The sequence below is a fragment of the Chiloscyllium plagiosum genome, chromosome 23 (assembly GCF_004010195.1).
Source record: "Chiloscyllium plagiosum isolate BGI_BamShark_2017 chromosome 23, ASM401019v2, whole genome shotgun sequence".
In the NCBI taxonomy this organism is placed as follows: Eukaryota; Metazoa; Chordata; class Chondrichthyes; order Orectolobiformes; family Hemiscylliidae; genus Chiloscyllium; species Chiloscyllium plagiosum.
In genome coordinates, this window is record NC_057732.1 from 19269658 (window position 1) to 19286629 (window position 16972).

The 16972-nt window shown below is 40.5% G+C and overlaps 1 protein-coding gene across 11 annotated transcripts in view; it reads right to left on the reverse strand.

The window, feature by feature from the left end:
• The window catches only part of anks1b (ankyrin repeat and sterile alpha motif domain containing 1B), an 813858-nt gene that overhangs the window by 789939 nt on the left and 6947 nt on the right, over positions 1 to 16972 (reverse strand). Inside the window, exon 1 of one of the 11 annotated variants that reach the window (XM_043713634.1) lies at positions 9787 to 9806. The exons of the other annotated variants lie outside the window; for them this stretch is intronic. Coding sequence (XP_043569569.1) covers positions 9787 to 9791 — 5 coding nt within the window. The 5' untranslated portion in view covers positions 9792 to 9806. Of the gene's footprint in view, positions 1 to 9786; positions 9807 to 16972 lie in introns of those variants that run through there. 11 annotated transcript variants of the gene reach the window in all.

The following is a 16972-nucleotide window of genomic DNA, read 5'->3' on the forward strand; positions in this document are numbered from 1 at the left end:
TGAATAGTGTAAGTGACACTGGAATCTTGTTCAATGCATGCGGTGATGAAGGTACTCGAGTGAGATTGTAGGATTAGAAAGAAAGAGGATAGGAGTACAGTGTAGAATCAAGTCTTTGGCTTTTGGTGGTAGGTATTGTCTTTAAACTGCCACAACTTCCCAGAGTACCTCACAGGATTAAGGTAAGTCCCCATCCTGGTGCAGATTTTGCTCTTTTTCCACAACATGAAAATTCCCAGAAGCGTGGTGCATATGAAAATACATCATGCAGGATCAGTAAATGGAAGGTAGAGCAAAATGATAATTGCTTTAGGGATGAGAGAAATAATGTTAAAGAGGGAGAAGGGGAGATTGGCATCAATTTCACAATGTTGCAAAATGAATATTCATGAGAAGCAAAATTTGTTCCACCAAAGGTGGAAGATGTTCAGTACACATTATTTTTTTGACAGACCCCAGTGAGGTCAATATAAAAGGATCCCATAGCAATAGCACAGTGCCTACTGAAGGATGCAGTTGGTCTTGATTTTTTTTAAACCTCTTGCCAACACTGCTTTTAACAGCAGATACAAGAAAAATTTCTCCTCTGCCAAATTAGCTCAAACAAGATCACAACAGCCCCACTCTTTAAACTATGGCACCTGACTTGCTTGCACAGTTACTTGAAGGTGCAAGTGAATGCTTGGATGCCATATCTTGGAAGGAAGCAGCAAGAGCCCTTTGAAATCGATAAAGTGTTCGTACATTCCAACAGACGATGGTCCAGAGCTAACAAGGTCATTAGTTTGAATCTGTAAATGAAGCCTAGATCAGCAAATTCATGGATTGGCCATTGCTAAAATCAAAATCCCCAAAATGAGTCAAAGATCAAAAGATCTGCAACTTCAAGACTTTTCACTTTCCGTCCCCTGTCATGTCACTCCAAAGATATAGTTACTGCTATAACCCACATCCCATCACAGATCCAGACCAAGTGATGGCTTATAATTACTTCTAGCTATTTTATGCTTTTTCAGACCTACAACCAGACTTCTTTGTTTTTGGTGGTATTTCACTATAATACTGTATATAACAAAGCAGCATTATAAAATGGAATGAACATTACACTTCTATACATTATTTTCTCACCAGTACCTGTGCATCATTTTTAATACTTGAGTAATGCTAACCTCACACGGCTTTATGTCAGTTAACTGTGTGTGTACTTCTCTACTCCTCTCCCACAAATCGAGGATTAAAAAAAACCCATGCCTTTAGTCACATATTTCAACATATTTCTATGTATACACATCCTGGAACCAGTTAGTCAACAACTACAAACTTACAGCAGCTCACTGTAAGTAACCAAACTACTCTTGAACATGTTAAAATGTATATATGATGTCACCTTGTTTACTTTCTAGTTTTTCCTTCTTCTGAGGCTCTCTGTTAAGCAACTTTAGAAGATCAGTGTTATGGAATTAAACAATTTTCCACTTTAGACAGAAGATTAACACAAGCTGTTCCCAAATGGATAAAGTAGAAGCCAAGTCCCAAAAGAAGGTATTTTATCTTGCACAATATGCTTCAACATCATATGAACACCTGCCACTGCAGGAGTGTTAAGTTTCCATTTAACCTTCCACTTATATTCATGTTAGAGTGCCAACATTTGTGTTAATTTATCAGAAACCGTCAAAATAGTTATGACTTTTGAGCTAGGAGTTTGGTCAAGATTGCCCTAACTTTAGGGGTGGCATGGTGGCTCAGTGTCTGGCACTGCTGCCTCACAGCACCAGGGTCCCAGGTTCAATTCCAGCCTCAGGCAGACTATCTGTGTGGAGTTTACACATTCTCCTAATTTTTCTCTAAACACTCACGTAGAAGCCTTCATGAAAAACAACTGTGCATAGCTGTCGGTATACAATTTAAACTTTCTGCACTGGCTCCCATTCAAAATGGTGTAAATTTCTATCCCAAATATTTGGCACATGAGCTTTGATTTTAGACATTTTAAAAGATTAGCAAACACAAAGGAATTCACACTGTTGGTCATAAAAAATGTAATTATTGTGGAAATTATTTAAAAGCAACCTTTTAAAAATGTTTTCTGAAATATGTGCTAAGGGGAGGGGTTTAATAATTACTTCTAGAGGGTAAATATGTTCACATCTGCCAATATATCACATTTTGCATCCAAATCAAATGAACTCTATCATTGAGAAGATCACTCAGTGAGCAGGGTGTCTTCTATTGGTCTTCAAGTGATTCGTAGTAGTGTTGGCCCTCTATTGGTGCAGAGGTAGTTGTCCTTCTCCTGAACCAAGAGATCTAGGTTCAAGTCCCACCTATTCCAGAAGTATGTAATAACATCTCTGAACAGGTTGTTTAGGAAAATAGGTCAAAATGATAAAAATGTAGCAGTATTGGGGACGGCAGAGGTAGTGTCCCTGCTGCTGGGCTAAATGTTCCCTGATTCCAGGGTGTGTACCAATGTCTCTGAACAGGCAGATCCGAAAATAAATATGTGGCAATGTTCTGGGGGCTCTTGTGACACAACAGCATCCCTAATTCTAGCCCAGGAAGGCCCAGGGCGAAGTCCCACCTGTGCCAGAGATTTGATTCCAAAATGGCCATGTACCAGACCAGAGCTTTTAAAAACACCACTGCATGAAATGGCAAAGTGAAAGATGTGATGAGACAATTGGGTTTTTCGCTTTCTTAAAATACTTAAGAATCTGCCCATAGCATAAATCCTTTTTTTTTTAAATGGGCACGGCTACTCACTTAGGCACTTCAAGCAAGCAGCCTCTTTACATTTTCCTTTGGATTAACCCTGCATACTGCATAATACAAAGTGAAAAATATTCCAGTTTCCCAGAGGTGAAATAGCTCTGTTAATTTCTTCTAACTCTTCCCTAACTGACTCATTTGCCTTTTTAAATACTTTTGTCTGGGTTCTGTTCCTTACTAGTTACAGTCAAATAACCTTACATTTAATTATGGGCTAATCATTACTCAGAGTTTTCAGAACATGATCCATAGATAATATGTTCCATTAAAGTCCCTGACAGAATCAAACTGCACATACTTTAAAAGCGAGATGGCAGACTGTTTTTTTCCTCTTTAATAGATGAGTTTTTTGTTCCAACTAATCTAGTAGGTGAAACACACAGTATGCTTTTTTTACACATGTCCTGATACTAATTAAGATTTGGCCATCAATCTTACAAACTCAACTTTTAGAGCACTAAATCAGTATGCTGTACAGTCATGGAGATTCTAGAACCATGGGAGTCACTGGCCTGAAACAGAGTCAACTTGCTTACGAATCACAAACCTTTTCTCTTAATGTAACAGGAAAGGAACATGTTGGTATCTCTCAGGATAGCATAACTTCAGGACCCTTAACTCTTGCAAACCAACACCTTCCTTGGTATCAGAAAGCTCTATGTGCCATACCATGTCTGCAACTGCATGGAGTCAGGCCAGAGCTCCTAGATCTCACAGCCCATGAACAGTTTAAGAATCTACGAGGCACAGCAGTCTTCCAAAACTCTTGATGCAATCTTTGTGGGAACAGCATTGGAATGCTAAGACAGCAATCAGGACAGATAAAAGGTTTTCACAATAGAGTGATAATTACCATTAGACATTTGTACAAACTATTAGAATTACAGCCCATTTGTAAAGCTGTGCAGAGTGCATTCGAGTGGCAGCTTCTGAACCTGCATAACAATGAACATCAATTGTGGTCTTTGAGCAGATGCATTAGGATGGGAAGACTAGGACAGGTATTGAATATGATTAAATGTAAGGGTACAAGGATTGTTCAGCTGAAGTAATTCTCAAAAAGTCGCTGCCAACAACATGAGCTATTGGAGTCCATTTTCTCATTCCCCACTACCCTTATCATTTAAGGTTCATCTGTAATCCCTGATGCAGTATTAAAGTTACACAAGTAACATTCATACCATACAAGTGCCAGACAATGCCTGCGCACAACCAGAAATAATAAAACGATTCATCCTTGACACGTAACATTACTGAATCCCCTATCTACAACACAGGGGTTACCATTGACCAAACAACTCAACTACATCAGCATTATAAATAAATGCAAACAAGAGCTGGATGCCAAATCTACAGCAAATACCTCTGCTCCGGAGGTCTCCTTTCCACCATCTACAAGGCACGAGTCAGAAATGTGACAGAGTACTCTCCACCTGTCTCATGTGTGCAGGTACAAACTACTCAGAAAGCTCAATATTATGCAGGACAAAGCAGTCCACTTAATTAATGCCCTATCCCGAACCTTAAACATTCACTCCCTTCACTATCAGCTGTGTGTACCATCTCGAAGAGGCACTGCAGCAACTTGCCAGGCTTCCGGCAACACCTCCAGGACAAGGGCAACAACCTCCACCTCCAGGACAAGGGCAACGATGCACAAGAGTGTCCTCACCTGAATATTCACTTCCAAGACACTCACTATTCTGACCTGCAACATACTGTAGTTCCCTCACTGTCACTTGATAACCACAATGTGGTGCACAAAAGCAGCTCACCATCACCTTCCTGGGTAATCCAGGGCATGCAATAAATGTTGACATTGCCAGAAATGTTCACAGCTCATGAATTTAAAAAAAATAAACTTTCAAACAGGAAACTGTTCTGTAAGCTATGAAAGGAAACCTGCACAAGCACCATTGTCCCTTGAGAACTCCAACACTCTGCTCAATGACAGCGCTATCCAAGGCATCTATTTATTTACAACATAGTTCAGTTGACAGGAATGGATTGCTCACGTATACAGGACATACAGTGCTAGTCGCCAAAGCAGCCAACTTTCACTTGCTCTGCAGTATGATGGATTGGTGCAATTTTCTCAATGGCAGAAGTATCGGAAAAGTAGATTCAGACCTGTCTACTGTTCACCACATTCAGAAAATCTGGCAGTTGTTATCTGAAGTAGTGTGCAGGGTACAATCAAAGAACCCCTGAGACAGGCATATTTCTTACAGGGCTTGAGAGGGTAAATGCATGAATGATGTTTCCCCTGGCTGGCAGTCAAGAGCTGGGGAGGGTGGGGGGAGGGGGGTGGGGGGGGGGCAGTCTCAAAATAACATGCAGTCTATTTAGGACTGAGCTGAGGAGAAATTACTTTATTCTCTGGAGGAGAATCTTTGGAATTCTCTGACTCAGAGGGCTTTATAAGGCTCAGTCACAGAGTATGTTCAATACTGAGGTTATTCAATTTCCAGATATTAAAGCCACCATGAGCTAATGTGAGCAAATTATACTGAGGTGGAGGATCAGACATGATCCAGTTGAATGGTTAGAGCTGGCATTAGGGGCTAGGCACCCTATTTTTGGTGTTTCAATGGATCTGGGAAACTCAGTAATTCATAATGGTGGCAGAAACAATTCCTTCATTTCCTGGTGTATGTTGAAAAGGTAATGAACCTGTTGCTATAGAAGACACTGCATCAGTTAACTAATGAATGGAAGCAGGAACTGAAGGCTTACTGATGTTGCTGATTAGAGAAAGCGAGGACTGCAGATGCTGGAGATCAGAGTTGAGAGTGTGGTGCTGGAAAAACACAAGAGGTCAGGCAGCATCCACGGAGCAGGAGAATCAACATTTCGGCGTGAGCCGTTCATCAGGAATGAGGCTTGTGGGCTGGGGGCTGAGAGATAAATGGGAGGGGGTGGAGTGGGGGCTAAGGTAGTTGAGAAAGTGATAGGTAATGACGGTGAGGTAGAAGGTGATAGGTCAGGGGTGGTGGAGCGGATAGATGGAAAAGGTGATGGACAGGTCAGGAGGGTGTTACCAAGTTGGAGGCTTGGGACTGGCATAATGTGTGGGGAGGGGAAATGAGGAAGCTGTTGAAATCCACATTCATCCAGTGTGATTGCAGGGTCCCAAGGCGGAATATGAGGTGATCCTCCTCCAGGCATCGGGTGGTAATGGTTTGGCGGTGGAAGCGGCCCAGGACCTGCATGTCCTTGATGGAGTGGGAGGGGGAGATGAAGTGTTCTGCCATGGGGCGATGGGGTTGGTGGGTGCAGGTGTCCCAGAGAGGCGCAAGTGGCAGACGATGATGCAATGTATGCGGAGGTTGGTGGGGTGGAAGGCGAGGACCGGGGGTTCTGCACTTGTTGCATTGGGAGGGGTGGGGTTCAAGGGCAGTGATATGGGAAGTGGAGGAGATGCGCTGGAGGGCACCATCCACCATGTGGGACGGGAAATCGTGATCTTGGAAGAAGGAGGCCATCTGGGATTTACTAAGGTAGAATTGGTCACCCTGGGAACAGATGCGGCAGAGGCAGAGGAATTTGGGAATAAGGGATGGCGTTTTTACAGGAGGTAGGGTGGGAGGTGGTGTAGTCTAGGTAGCTGTGGGACTCAGTGGGCTTGAAGTAGATGTCTGTGGTTAGTCGGTCACTGGAGACAGTGATGGAGAGGTCCAAGAAGGGAGGGAGGTGTCTGAAGTGGTCCGGGTGAATTTGAGGTCAGGGTGGAAGGTGTTGGTAAAGTTGATGAACTGTTCAACCTCATGGGAGCATGAGGTGGTGCCAATACACTCAGTCATCGATGTAGCGGAGGAACAGATGTGGGGTGTGCCAGTGTAACTGCGGAAGATGGACTGTTCCACACACCCGATAAACAGGCAGGCATAGCTGGGTTCCATGCGGGTGCCCATGGCTATCCCTTTGATTTGGAGGAAGTAGAAGGATTGTGAGGAGAGGTTGTTGAGCGTGAGGACCAGTTCAGCCAGGTGGATGAGGGTGTCGGTGGAAGGGTAATGGTTGGGCAGCGCGAGAGGAAGAAACAAAGGGCTTGGAGACCTTCATTGTGGTAGATCGATGTGTACAGTGAATGGATGTCCAGAGTGAAGATCAGGCGTTGGGAGCCAGGGAAACAGAAATCTTGGAAGAGGTGAAGGGCGTGGGTGGTGTCACGAATGTCGGTGGTTGCTGATTAGCGGGCAATGGCCCGGAAAGGACCCAAAGTAAAACAAAAGGGATGCGCAGGCACTGATTTGTTAACTGTGGGAATTGGTTGCAAAAAGAGACACAGCTCAGACAACCTCTTTACAGAAGCACAGAAGCGTTGTGCCCTGCTCCTCAGGGAATTGCAGGTACTTGGCTGTGGGTTTGTAAACTTTGCCAGGAGAGCACACACTCTGTGAGCACATTCTTTCCGTTTACATACCATGTACCAGTAGCTGTGCTTACTCTTTCCACAGTTGCTTCACCTCTCTTTAAAGGGAAAATTGCAAGAAGCAAATACATTTTCAGAAGCTCTTCAAGAATTCTTAATGTTCTATATTTATTTAAATGATGCAAATAGATCAAACACACAATAATAATACAAGAAAATGTCTCCAAAATCTGACAGTTACTTGACAGTCACTAAGGATTTATTTAAATCATGCTGGAAATGATAGTTCTCATCCCCTTATCTTGGGAATAATCATGAAAATACTAACTATAATTATCAAATTCTGCACCCTTTACAAAGTCAGTGTTTGATTATAGTGAAAAGTGACAATGACTTCGAAAGAAAAAGGATAAATAAACTGTGAAACTCTGCTCCAACATGAAAATTTGTAAATCAATCTATTCTTCCGATAGAAATGTGACATGTTTGGATTGGGCAGCATTTTAGAAGACTTTGGTCAGTATTAGAATTCACTGCCTATTTTCTTGCCCCCCAACCACTGTAAAGAATTCAATCATGTCACAACAGCATTACCAAACTTGTAATATATTCAGGCATGGTTTACCAGCAGACTAATTTCACAGCTCACAGATGGGTATTCCTCCTGTACCACTTCAACCTACCTTACATGCTGTCAGTAGGAAATTGTAATCTCATACCTGCTAAATCATTACCAAAACTGAGCCATTATCAATGCCAATATGAAAGTGTATTGGTCTGTGTGCCCTGAATACCAAAAGAATCCTCCCAAAATGATTGGTTTATCAAACCAATGTGGAGATTTACATTCATTAAAAAAAAAAGACCTTTCTTTAACTTAGTAACATGCTGGCCAAGCCAATCAGAGGCTGATAATGAACAACTGCAACTTCCAATGGATGAAGTAATTGAACATTCAAGGTTCAAATCCATTCATCATAAAAGACAACATGTTACTCAAACATTTTAAGTTGCTACATAGGAAGTGGTAAAAGTGAGTTTCAATATGCTCTTCCACTAAACATTAGTCTCATGCCTGTCAGCCTGAAAACAGGAAACACGAGCACGTTTGCTTTCACAGTGTAAAGAATGTTTTGTATAATTTATATTAAAAAGGATCACAGTTATATATCTAATACCTCCATGTGCAGCCTGTCACAAATAATTTCATTTCTATTAAATACAAATTTTACATTCCATATTACATTTACAAAACCAACGATACAGGGATAAAGAGAAAGACTGAAAATACTTGTACACAGTGACTTTTCAAATAGAATGTGATCATATCTTCTCATATTTGATACTAACGTACCTTTTGTGTTTTACTTGATTTAGCTTCAGATTTTCAACTTTTGCTTTATTTTTAAATGCAGTGATATTTTTAAAACAACGCAGAATTTCAAAGCGAAAACTACTTGGACTATTTACAAACATCTGATAAACTGATTTTGCCAGTCAGTGGCGTTTAAGCTGCAATAGAATCCATCAGAAGTCACAAAATGTACAGTTTTCACTTCTTGAAAACACACGCAATATTCTATATCAGAGGCCCATCAGATGCTACAGAGAAGTGAAAGACTGTAGCACGTAAAGTTGTTGTTACCTATGAGAGTTAGAAACAGTTCACATAGGCATTTTCTTATTGCGTAGAAATTGGGATGTGGAAAGAAATTAATATATAACACTGAATTACTAATTCTCAATGGCTTATGCAATATTTTCTTGAACAAAACATCTCAAATATGCCAATCTTCCCAATTAATATCTTTCTACAGTAATGTGTCTACAAAGTAACTGTTTCTTTCACCAAACTTTTCCAGTCTGGCTGAGTAATCTAACAGTCTTTAGCAAATCCCAGGCTCTTTTCCAGGTTGCTCAACAACCAGACAGGTGTCCATTGAAATGACAGCAGAGAAACTCCTCAGTCAGCCCCAGTAGCCAGTATCAGTGCCTAGTTTCCACACGAATGAATAGCTCTAATTGAGTTTCCCCATTTTGTTCCCAAATGCCTTCATCCACCCATCCATCTGAACTAATCCAGACGATTCATAGTTCCTGCTATAATGAATCAGGGAGTTCATTTCAGTAGCTTAGAACTCTTTGTGTATAACGAAGTTTCTCCTGCCATCTGTTCTAAATCACTTGCGTTAAATCGCATAACTGTGACAGTTCAGCAACTGAGCACAATCTGCTTCCATCTATTGTGTTATAGATGCACATAATTTTAAACTTTATCAGATCATCCCATTACCTATTTTGAAACAAATACACTCAATTAAGTCATTGAGTTTCCTCTTTCCAAAAAAAAACTTTTTACTAAAAACGTATTCATATTTTCAACAGCATGTAATGCAATACTCTGACAGCACTGCAATAGAGGTCTTCAGATTTAATATTACATCCTAACGTTTATATTCCATACTTACATTGAAATCACTTATCTAAACATGCTCACAAAAATGCTGGTGTAATTTGACATTACTGCTCAAATTAATTATTGGTTATACTGAACAAAATATAGATCACTGTAACCAGTACAGATATCACTTCAGAACATTTGAAACAAGAACAAATGGCTCAGACCCCCAAACACTTACTGCATAAGCAAAACAATGTCCTGCAGCTTACATTTTGAAGGTCAGGCATGTGGGAACACCTCTGAAAATAATTGAAAGTAAAAAGCATATTTAAAGATATCTGCATTTTAAGAAGTCCAAAGTGCATTAGAAAAGTCATTAAAAAAGTTTAAATCATCCATTACCAGTCTTTCAGTTTGAGGACGACATTATTACCCACCAGAGCAACAATCCAGCCTGCTACAAAAAGCCTGTTCACAGCTGATTAAACAGCCTTTGCAGGGGGCACTGGGAGACAGTCTGCTTATTTGGTTCTATTCAATTCAATTAAAGGACACTGTCTCATCAAATCTGTCTCAGGAAAACCAAACCTGAAAAGCAAACACCAATAATAACATCTCCAAAACATATTTTATTCTAGATTTAATTATTAATTCTTAATTAACAAAATCTTATTTTACATTTAGCACATGACCTCCTCTTTTAAATTATCCAACAAAAGAAAAAGGCATGTAATAGAACTGTCATTGTACGTGTGAAGCATTCAGCATGACTTAAGTTTGGCGAGCCTTACATGTACTGTAATCCTCTCATCCAGTTGGCCACTCTTAACTAAACAATTAATATCCAGATAAAATTTGAAGTTCAATTTTAATACAGTACATTGAATACAGTAACTTAAATAAAATTTTGACTTCAGGGATATTTAGACCCACCTCATTTTCTTTATCTTCACTTTAATAAGAGTAAATGTATTATAGCTTTAATTAATCCACAGTGAACATTTGGGATAGCCTCATTGCTTAGCAGCAAGGAATACTAGATGAGAATACTGATAAGAGTTGCTACTGAGAGTATCTTTGCAAATATAATGTGGAAAGCAAAATAAGTGTTCACTGATCAGTTTGAGATCCCAAAACACTAAATGCGGTGAGAACTTTATCACACCTTCTGTCTGTACATTTAATTTACAGCAGGGAATCACCAAGAGTGAAGTCAGAGAGCTTGAGCCAAGGCTCTGGGAGAAAAAACAGACTGAACATTTTTAACAATGAGACTTGGAGCAGCCAACTGTAAGACTGAGTCTGAGCTCACTCACATGTCTAGATTTGTTCAGATTGTGCATATGCCACAGGAGGAGTCTGGATGCTTGACCTCTCACACTCATATGTTTTGACTTTTTTTTTAGTAAGGAATTACACAATATACACATTAATTTGACTATTGGATTAACTTAATTTTATTTATTTAAATATTGATGGTTTCAGAGGCCAGAATAGCACAGCAAAATGAAAAGATAAATTGATATTTTACATTCAGCACCTTGACAAAATCCTGTCACATCTGGGATTTATTTTTAAGCTGAAGTACCATTATACTGACCTTTCATTCCTCTCTGAAATGCTTGGTGCCCTCCAAGGTCCATTCTACCAGGGGTGCTTGCAAGGAATTTACATTTCAGATTTTTACTTTAACTCTCACCCAGTTCATAATTCTATGTCAAAAGATCATAACTTAATTACTTATTCCACATCAACCTAGAGTTGAATCACCATTGAATGATGGGCATCGTTATGAGCTAGCAACCTTCATTATAAAAATACATAACAACACTGAACCCAACCAGCAGTACTGCTCTGTGGACAGGAAGTGTGCGCAGACATAAAAGCCTGGAATCTCCTGCAATGCCACAACCTGAAAGTTGGGGCCTATGCGGCAGCCTATGCCACATCCTTTGTGCCAAAGTCGTGTCATGCCCAAATTTCTTAAGCATCTCATCAGGATATGGTCAAAGGTAAGAATGGGTGGAAATCAACACAAGCAACTTGTGCGCAAAGAAAACACCAACGCGTGCCATTTCAATTCAGTATAGAGTCATGATGCACTGTCCTTCACAGCAGGAAGAACATGTGAAGACTGAGTTATTGATTCATCCTGAAACCAGATGGTGAAGTAGGAAACAAGATGCCAAAGTTTTACTTGATACTAGATTTATTACAGGCTTCATCATTAAAAATGTCTGCCCTTCTCCTCAACCAACCCATTATGGTTCTCCATGTCCCTTTTTATATGTTCTCAATGTAGTTCATGAATGCCAATCATTTGTATATTCTTAATGTTAATAATACACAAACAATATTTCAAAACAATTCAAAGAAAAAGAAAACTGTCCATATTCCATACACCACATCATAATAATCACATCTTTGAGACCATCCAAGTAATCTCTGTGCAAGCATTTACTGTGGCAAAACAATCCCACAGTTGAAGATTTGCAGCAACTTATTTCATTTTGGAAATTTTTGATATCCAGTATCTGTTTTATACTGGCAGGGTCATCCTTAATCTCTTTGCAGTCACTTTTTTGTCAAATATGCATTATCCCACAGGAAACAAATATCTTTGTAAGATTCAATTGGTAACGTATTCTCGATTCCCCATTGTGTAGAAGTTGCCCAAAATATTTTGCAACTAAAATTCCATATCCCGTTGCTTCTAGAAAAACGAACATTTCCACAACCAAAGTCCTTTTAAACCATTTTTTTATTCAGCCAAGGGACAACATTTTTCATTTTCAACCACAGGGAATTTTATAAAACTAGCTCGACTGAAATGCCCAAACCCCACCCAGAAGATTGATATGAGTAACAGCACTAAAAGCAATACTAATTTCTCACCCATCTGGACCTGCAAGGCTGGAAACTTGAGAGGGCATTTCATCCCATTTAATGTTTTATTTGCCCTCCAAATCATCTTCAGTTAGGACACTTCATTGGAGTACTTCATTCTAAAACTCGCATCTCAACTTGGCTGAGCGCGTAGTCAATTCAACTGTTCAGTCATGATTCTTAACTACTTAATTTATTCTTTCAACGATAGTCTTTGTGATGACCTCACATGACTTATCTGCATACAGGTATCACTTTGATAAGATTGTTGATTCAAAGTTATTATCTGCACAGCCTATCCAAAGGCCCCTGAGCCTAGCTTCCAATCCTAAATTTCCTTTTAATCCTACTTAATACAAATTGTTCAAATTCCATAAGTCCTCCTGATAGAAAATAATTGCCATTCATTATTAAGGTGCCAGAGAGTTTTGCTTTGTGATACCAGTAGATCATTGCTGGATCTGCTTTTTTTTTCAGTTGAATCCAACCTACTTTTGACAAAGCAGCTAACTGACGCATGCCACATCCTTGACACATTATTTAACCCACAAACACATTTAAGGCAAAAATCCAGGCAAAGTTACGGAAGTTAAAGCTTTAGACATCTGGTCCAACATGATGCCTCTTTCTGAGATCCTAATGCCAATTAAACCTGAAGATGCAAAAATCTTAACAATCCAGCAATTTTAGTGTGAGCACTGAACAAGGAATGTCCAAACTAGCTTCTGAAATCCTTTCTATAATCCATTAAAGTCTATATTTTCCTCCACGGAATAAACATGTCTTTCAAAAACTCTGTCACAGGCATCAAATGAATACACCTTTTCATGAATACACCATATTTAACATGACAAATAACTGCCAGTCTTTACTAACTGGTTCATTCCCCATGGTAACACAAATACCAAAGTACAATTACCAACTTTTGTTTTTCAAATAGGACGTGGGCATTGCCGTCTGGACCAGCATTTAATGCCCATCCTTTGCAGCCCTTGATAAAGTGGTGAGCTGCTTTCATGAACCATGTTAAAAATCAGATTTCTCCAGTTTCCTCATTTCCCCTCTCCCCACCTTGTCTCAGTCAAATCCCTCGAACTCAGCACCGCCTTCCTAACCTGCAATCTTCTTCCTGACCTCTCCGCCCCCACCCCATTCCGGCCTATCATCCTCACCTTGACCTCCTTCCACCTATTGCATCTCCAACGCCCCTCCCCCAAGTCCCTCCTCCCTACCTTTTATCTTAGCCTGCTGGGCACACTTTCCTCATTCCTGAAGAAGGGCTTATGCCCGAAACATCGATTCTCCTGTTCGTTGGATGCTGCCTGACCTGCTGCACTTTTCCAGCAACACTTTCAGCTCTGATCTCCAGCATCTGCAGTCCTCACTTTCTCCATGTTAAAAATCACACAACACCAGGTTATAGTCCAACAGGTTTAGTTGGAAGTACAAGGTTTTGGAGCGCTGCTCCTTCATCAGAAAGCTTGTACTGTACTTCTAAATAAACCTGTTAGACTATAACCTGGTGTTGTGTGATTTTTAAACTTTATCCACCCCAGTCCAACACTGGCTCCTCCACATCATTCCTTGAACCACTGCAGTCCATTCAGTGTGGATTGATCCACAAAACTGTTATCTATAACATTTTCCAGTTGTGATCAAAGGTCGCTGACCTTAAGCATTGCTTGACTCTTTACACAGATGCCCCATGATCTGCTGAGTGATTCCGACATTCTGTTTATACTTGCGATTTTTGGCACCCAAATTGTTTTGTCTTTTGAATCATATATTCTCTCTTCTGTTAAAAGAAAGTTTAAATCACTCAACCATTCTTCGATGCACTTTAGGTGCAACACATTTAAGAACCTGAAAGTCAAGGAAGTATTTCAATTTTTAATGTTACTTGTTCAAAATGCATTCAACAAAGAGGTACAGTGCAAGTCTCTGAGGGGAATTTTTTTTTAAAAACCCTAATAACATGCTGGAAAAATAACTATTTCCTGCTGTACATGAAAAACCATGACTATAACCTAAAGAAAGCCCCCGAGGAAGCACAACTATAGAAAATTTCATAGAGAGGTTCATATGCAAGGATGATGTTTCATTCATCTTTCAAGTCATAAAGGACCGAGCAAATTTGGATTCATTGCACTTGCATGTGTAACTCTCACTAAGTTCCACAATGTTTTTAGGTTGTCTGTGTATTTTTTCCCCACATTCCAATGTATTTCTGGGCACAATTATACAGGAAATTCCATTCCAAAGTTTTTACTATATCATGGATACCAAATCAGAACACATTTGAGTGTAGACTTTGTTATAATCAAGAAACTGAGACAGGGAATACATCATGGAGCACATTCCAACGGTGAACTTTCCGTGAAGGACCATAATCTAAAAAACACCTACCTCACTTGACTTAGTAAACTTAAGGATAAAAGGCTACGACAACGGATGAATGGGCACCGCACAACAATCAACTGTCAGGAGGGTTCCCTCCCAGTTGGGGAACACTTCAGTGGTCCAGGACATTCAGATTTGGACCTTCGGGTGACCATCCTCCAAGATGGACTTTGGGACAGGCAGCAGAGGAAAGTGGCCGAGCAGAGGCTGATAGCTAAGTTCGGTACCCCTCAACTGGGACCTTGGGTTCATGTCACATCACAGGTGGTGATCACCATTGCACTATACATACACACACACACACACACACACACACACACACACACACTTTCTCACACTCACAACTCCTACCCCAGACAGACACACACACACAGACAGACAAAGACCCACATGCGCACATATATTTTGTGTGGTGAACTTGTACTTGCAGAGTTATATTGCACTTTGCTCAAAAACTGCATACTCATGTAGAACTCTGAGCTCAAAAACTGCATGAATTTATGTAAAACTCTGTTATCTCACTTTTTAGATTAGAATCAATCTAAACATCAGGTCATAGACAGAGAACACAGGGGGCTAACACCTTCAACATATTGTCTAGCTATCACCATTGTTAACAGCTAACCCGAGAATGCAACTTTAAAAAAAAGGGTTTTGTGATTAACACATGAAAGAAGTGAAACTATCACTGTATTCTAACAGATGAAAGGCTTAACAAACAATCAATTAACCTATTGGACTATAACCTGGTGTTGTATGATTTTTAACTTTGTACACCCCAGTCCAACACCGGCATTTCCAAATCATAAACTTAAGGACACATTGTGGCTTAGTTTTTATCCTGAGTACTACTATTAAATTCCAAATTGTGCTAAAGAACACTATTTTGCTTCACGGTTTATTTTGAAGTATAAAAGGTAATATTTTAGCAAAAATATTTCCATTCAAAGATACCCTATCTACTCAGCGTCTCTTTACTTAGAAAGTCACATAGCACAAGATCTCACCTGTTTTTTTTTGTACGGATCAAGACATAATGGGCTGCATTTTACAGTCCTTAGGTATGGTTTAGCAGGCTGCTGTGTATAAAATAGATATAGCCGTAAGCCCATTCCAGTACCTACTCACTCACTGTTACAGCAACTTCACTATGAGTGGGGAAGTAGTGAGAGGATCATTCACCTATGAGTCAATTCAGACCAAGCACCTTCAGCATCTTCCTCCCTCAATGCTAAAATGTTGACAGGAGGATAGATCAGAGTAACCACTCCACTCAACAGAACATGGCAGGGTGGTTCCTGCCATCTTCATGAGTCTCCTGTGACAATCTCCCTTCCTCCAAACTATGTCAAACCCCCAACCTCAGCATTTCCTCCACACTCCCCCCACCATGTTCATCACAACACCTCCCCCACACATCTCCCGACCTCCTTTGCCAAGGCCTGTCAGCCTGGCACCAACAAGGCCTTAAAGGTTCAATTGCTTCCTTCGAGAACTTGCTGCAATGCCAACAATGGCCTCTTCAACCAGGCAGCTGTCAGCCATTTGATCAGCCAGCAACTATAGAGGCGGGATCTCCTCGCAAAGTGAGGTACAAATAGAGTCAGAGATGTACAGAATAGAAACAGACCCTTCGGTCCAACCCGTCCATGCCGACCAGATATCCCAACTCAATCTAGTCCCACCTGCCAGCACCCGGCCCATATCCCTCCAAACCCTTCCTATTCACATACCCATCCAAATTCCTCTTAAATGTTACAACTGTACCAGCCTCCACCACTTCCTCTGGCAGCTCATTCCATACACGCACCACCCTCTGTGGGAAAACATTGTCCCTTAGGTCCCTTTTATATCTTTCCCCTCTCACCTTAAACCAATGCCCTCTAGTTCTGGACTCTCCAAACCCAGGGAAAAGACTTGGCCTATTTACCCTATCCATGCGCCTCATAATTTTGTAAACCTCTATAAGGTCACCCCTCAGCCTCCGACGGTCCAGGGAAAACAGTCCCAGCCTGTTCAGCCTCTCCCTATAGCTCAAATCCTCCAACCCTGGCAACATCCTTGTAAATCTTTTCTGAACTCTTTCAAGTTTCACAACATCTTGCCAATAGGAAGGAGACCAGAATTGCATGCAATAT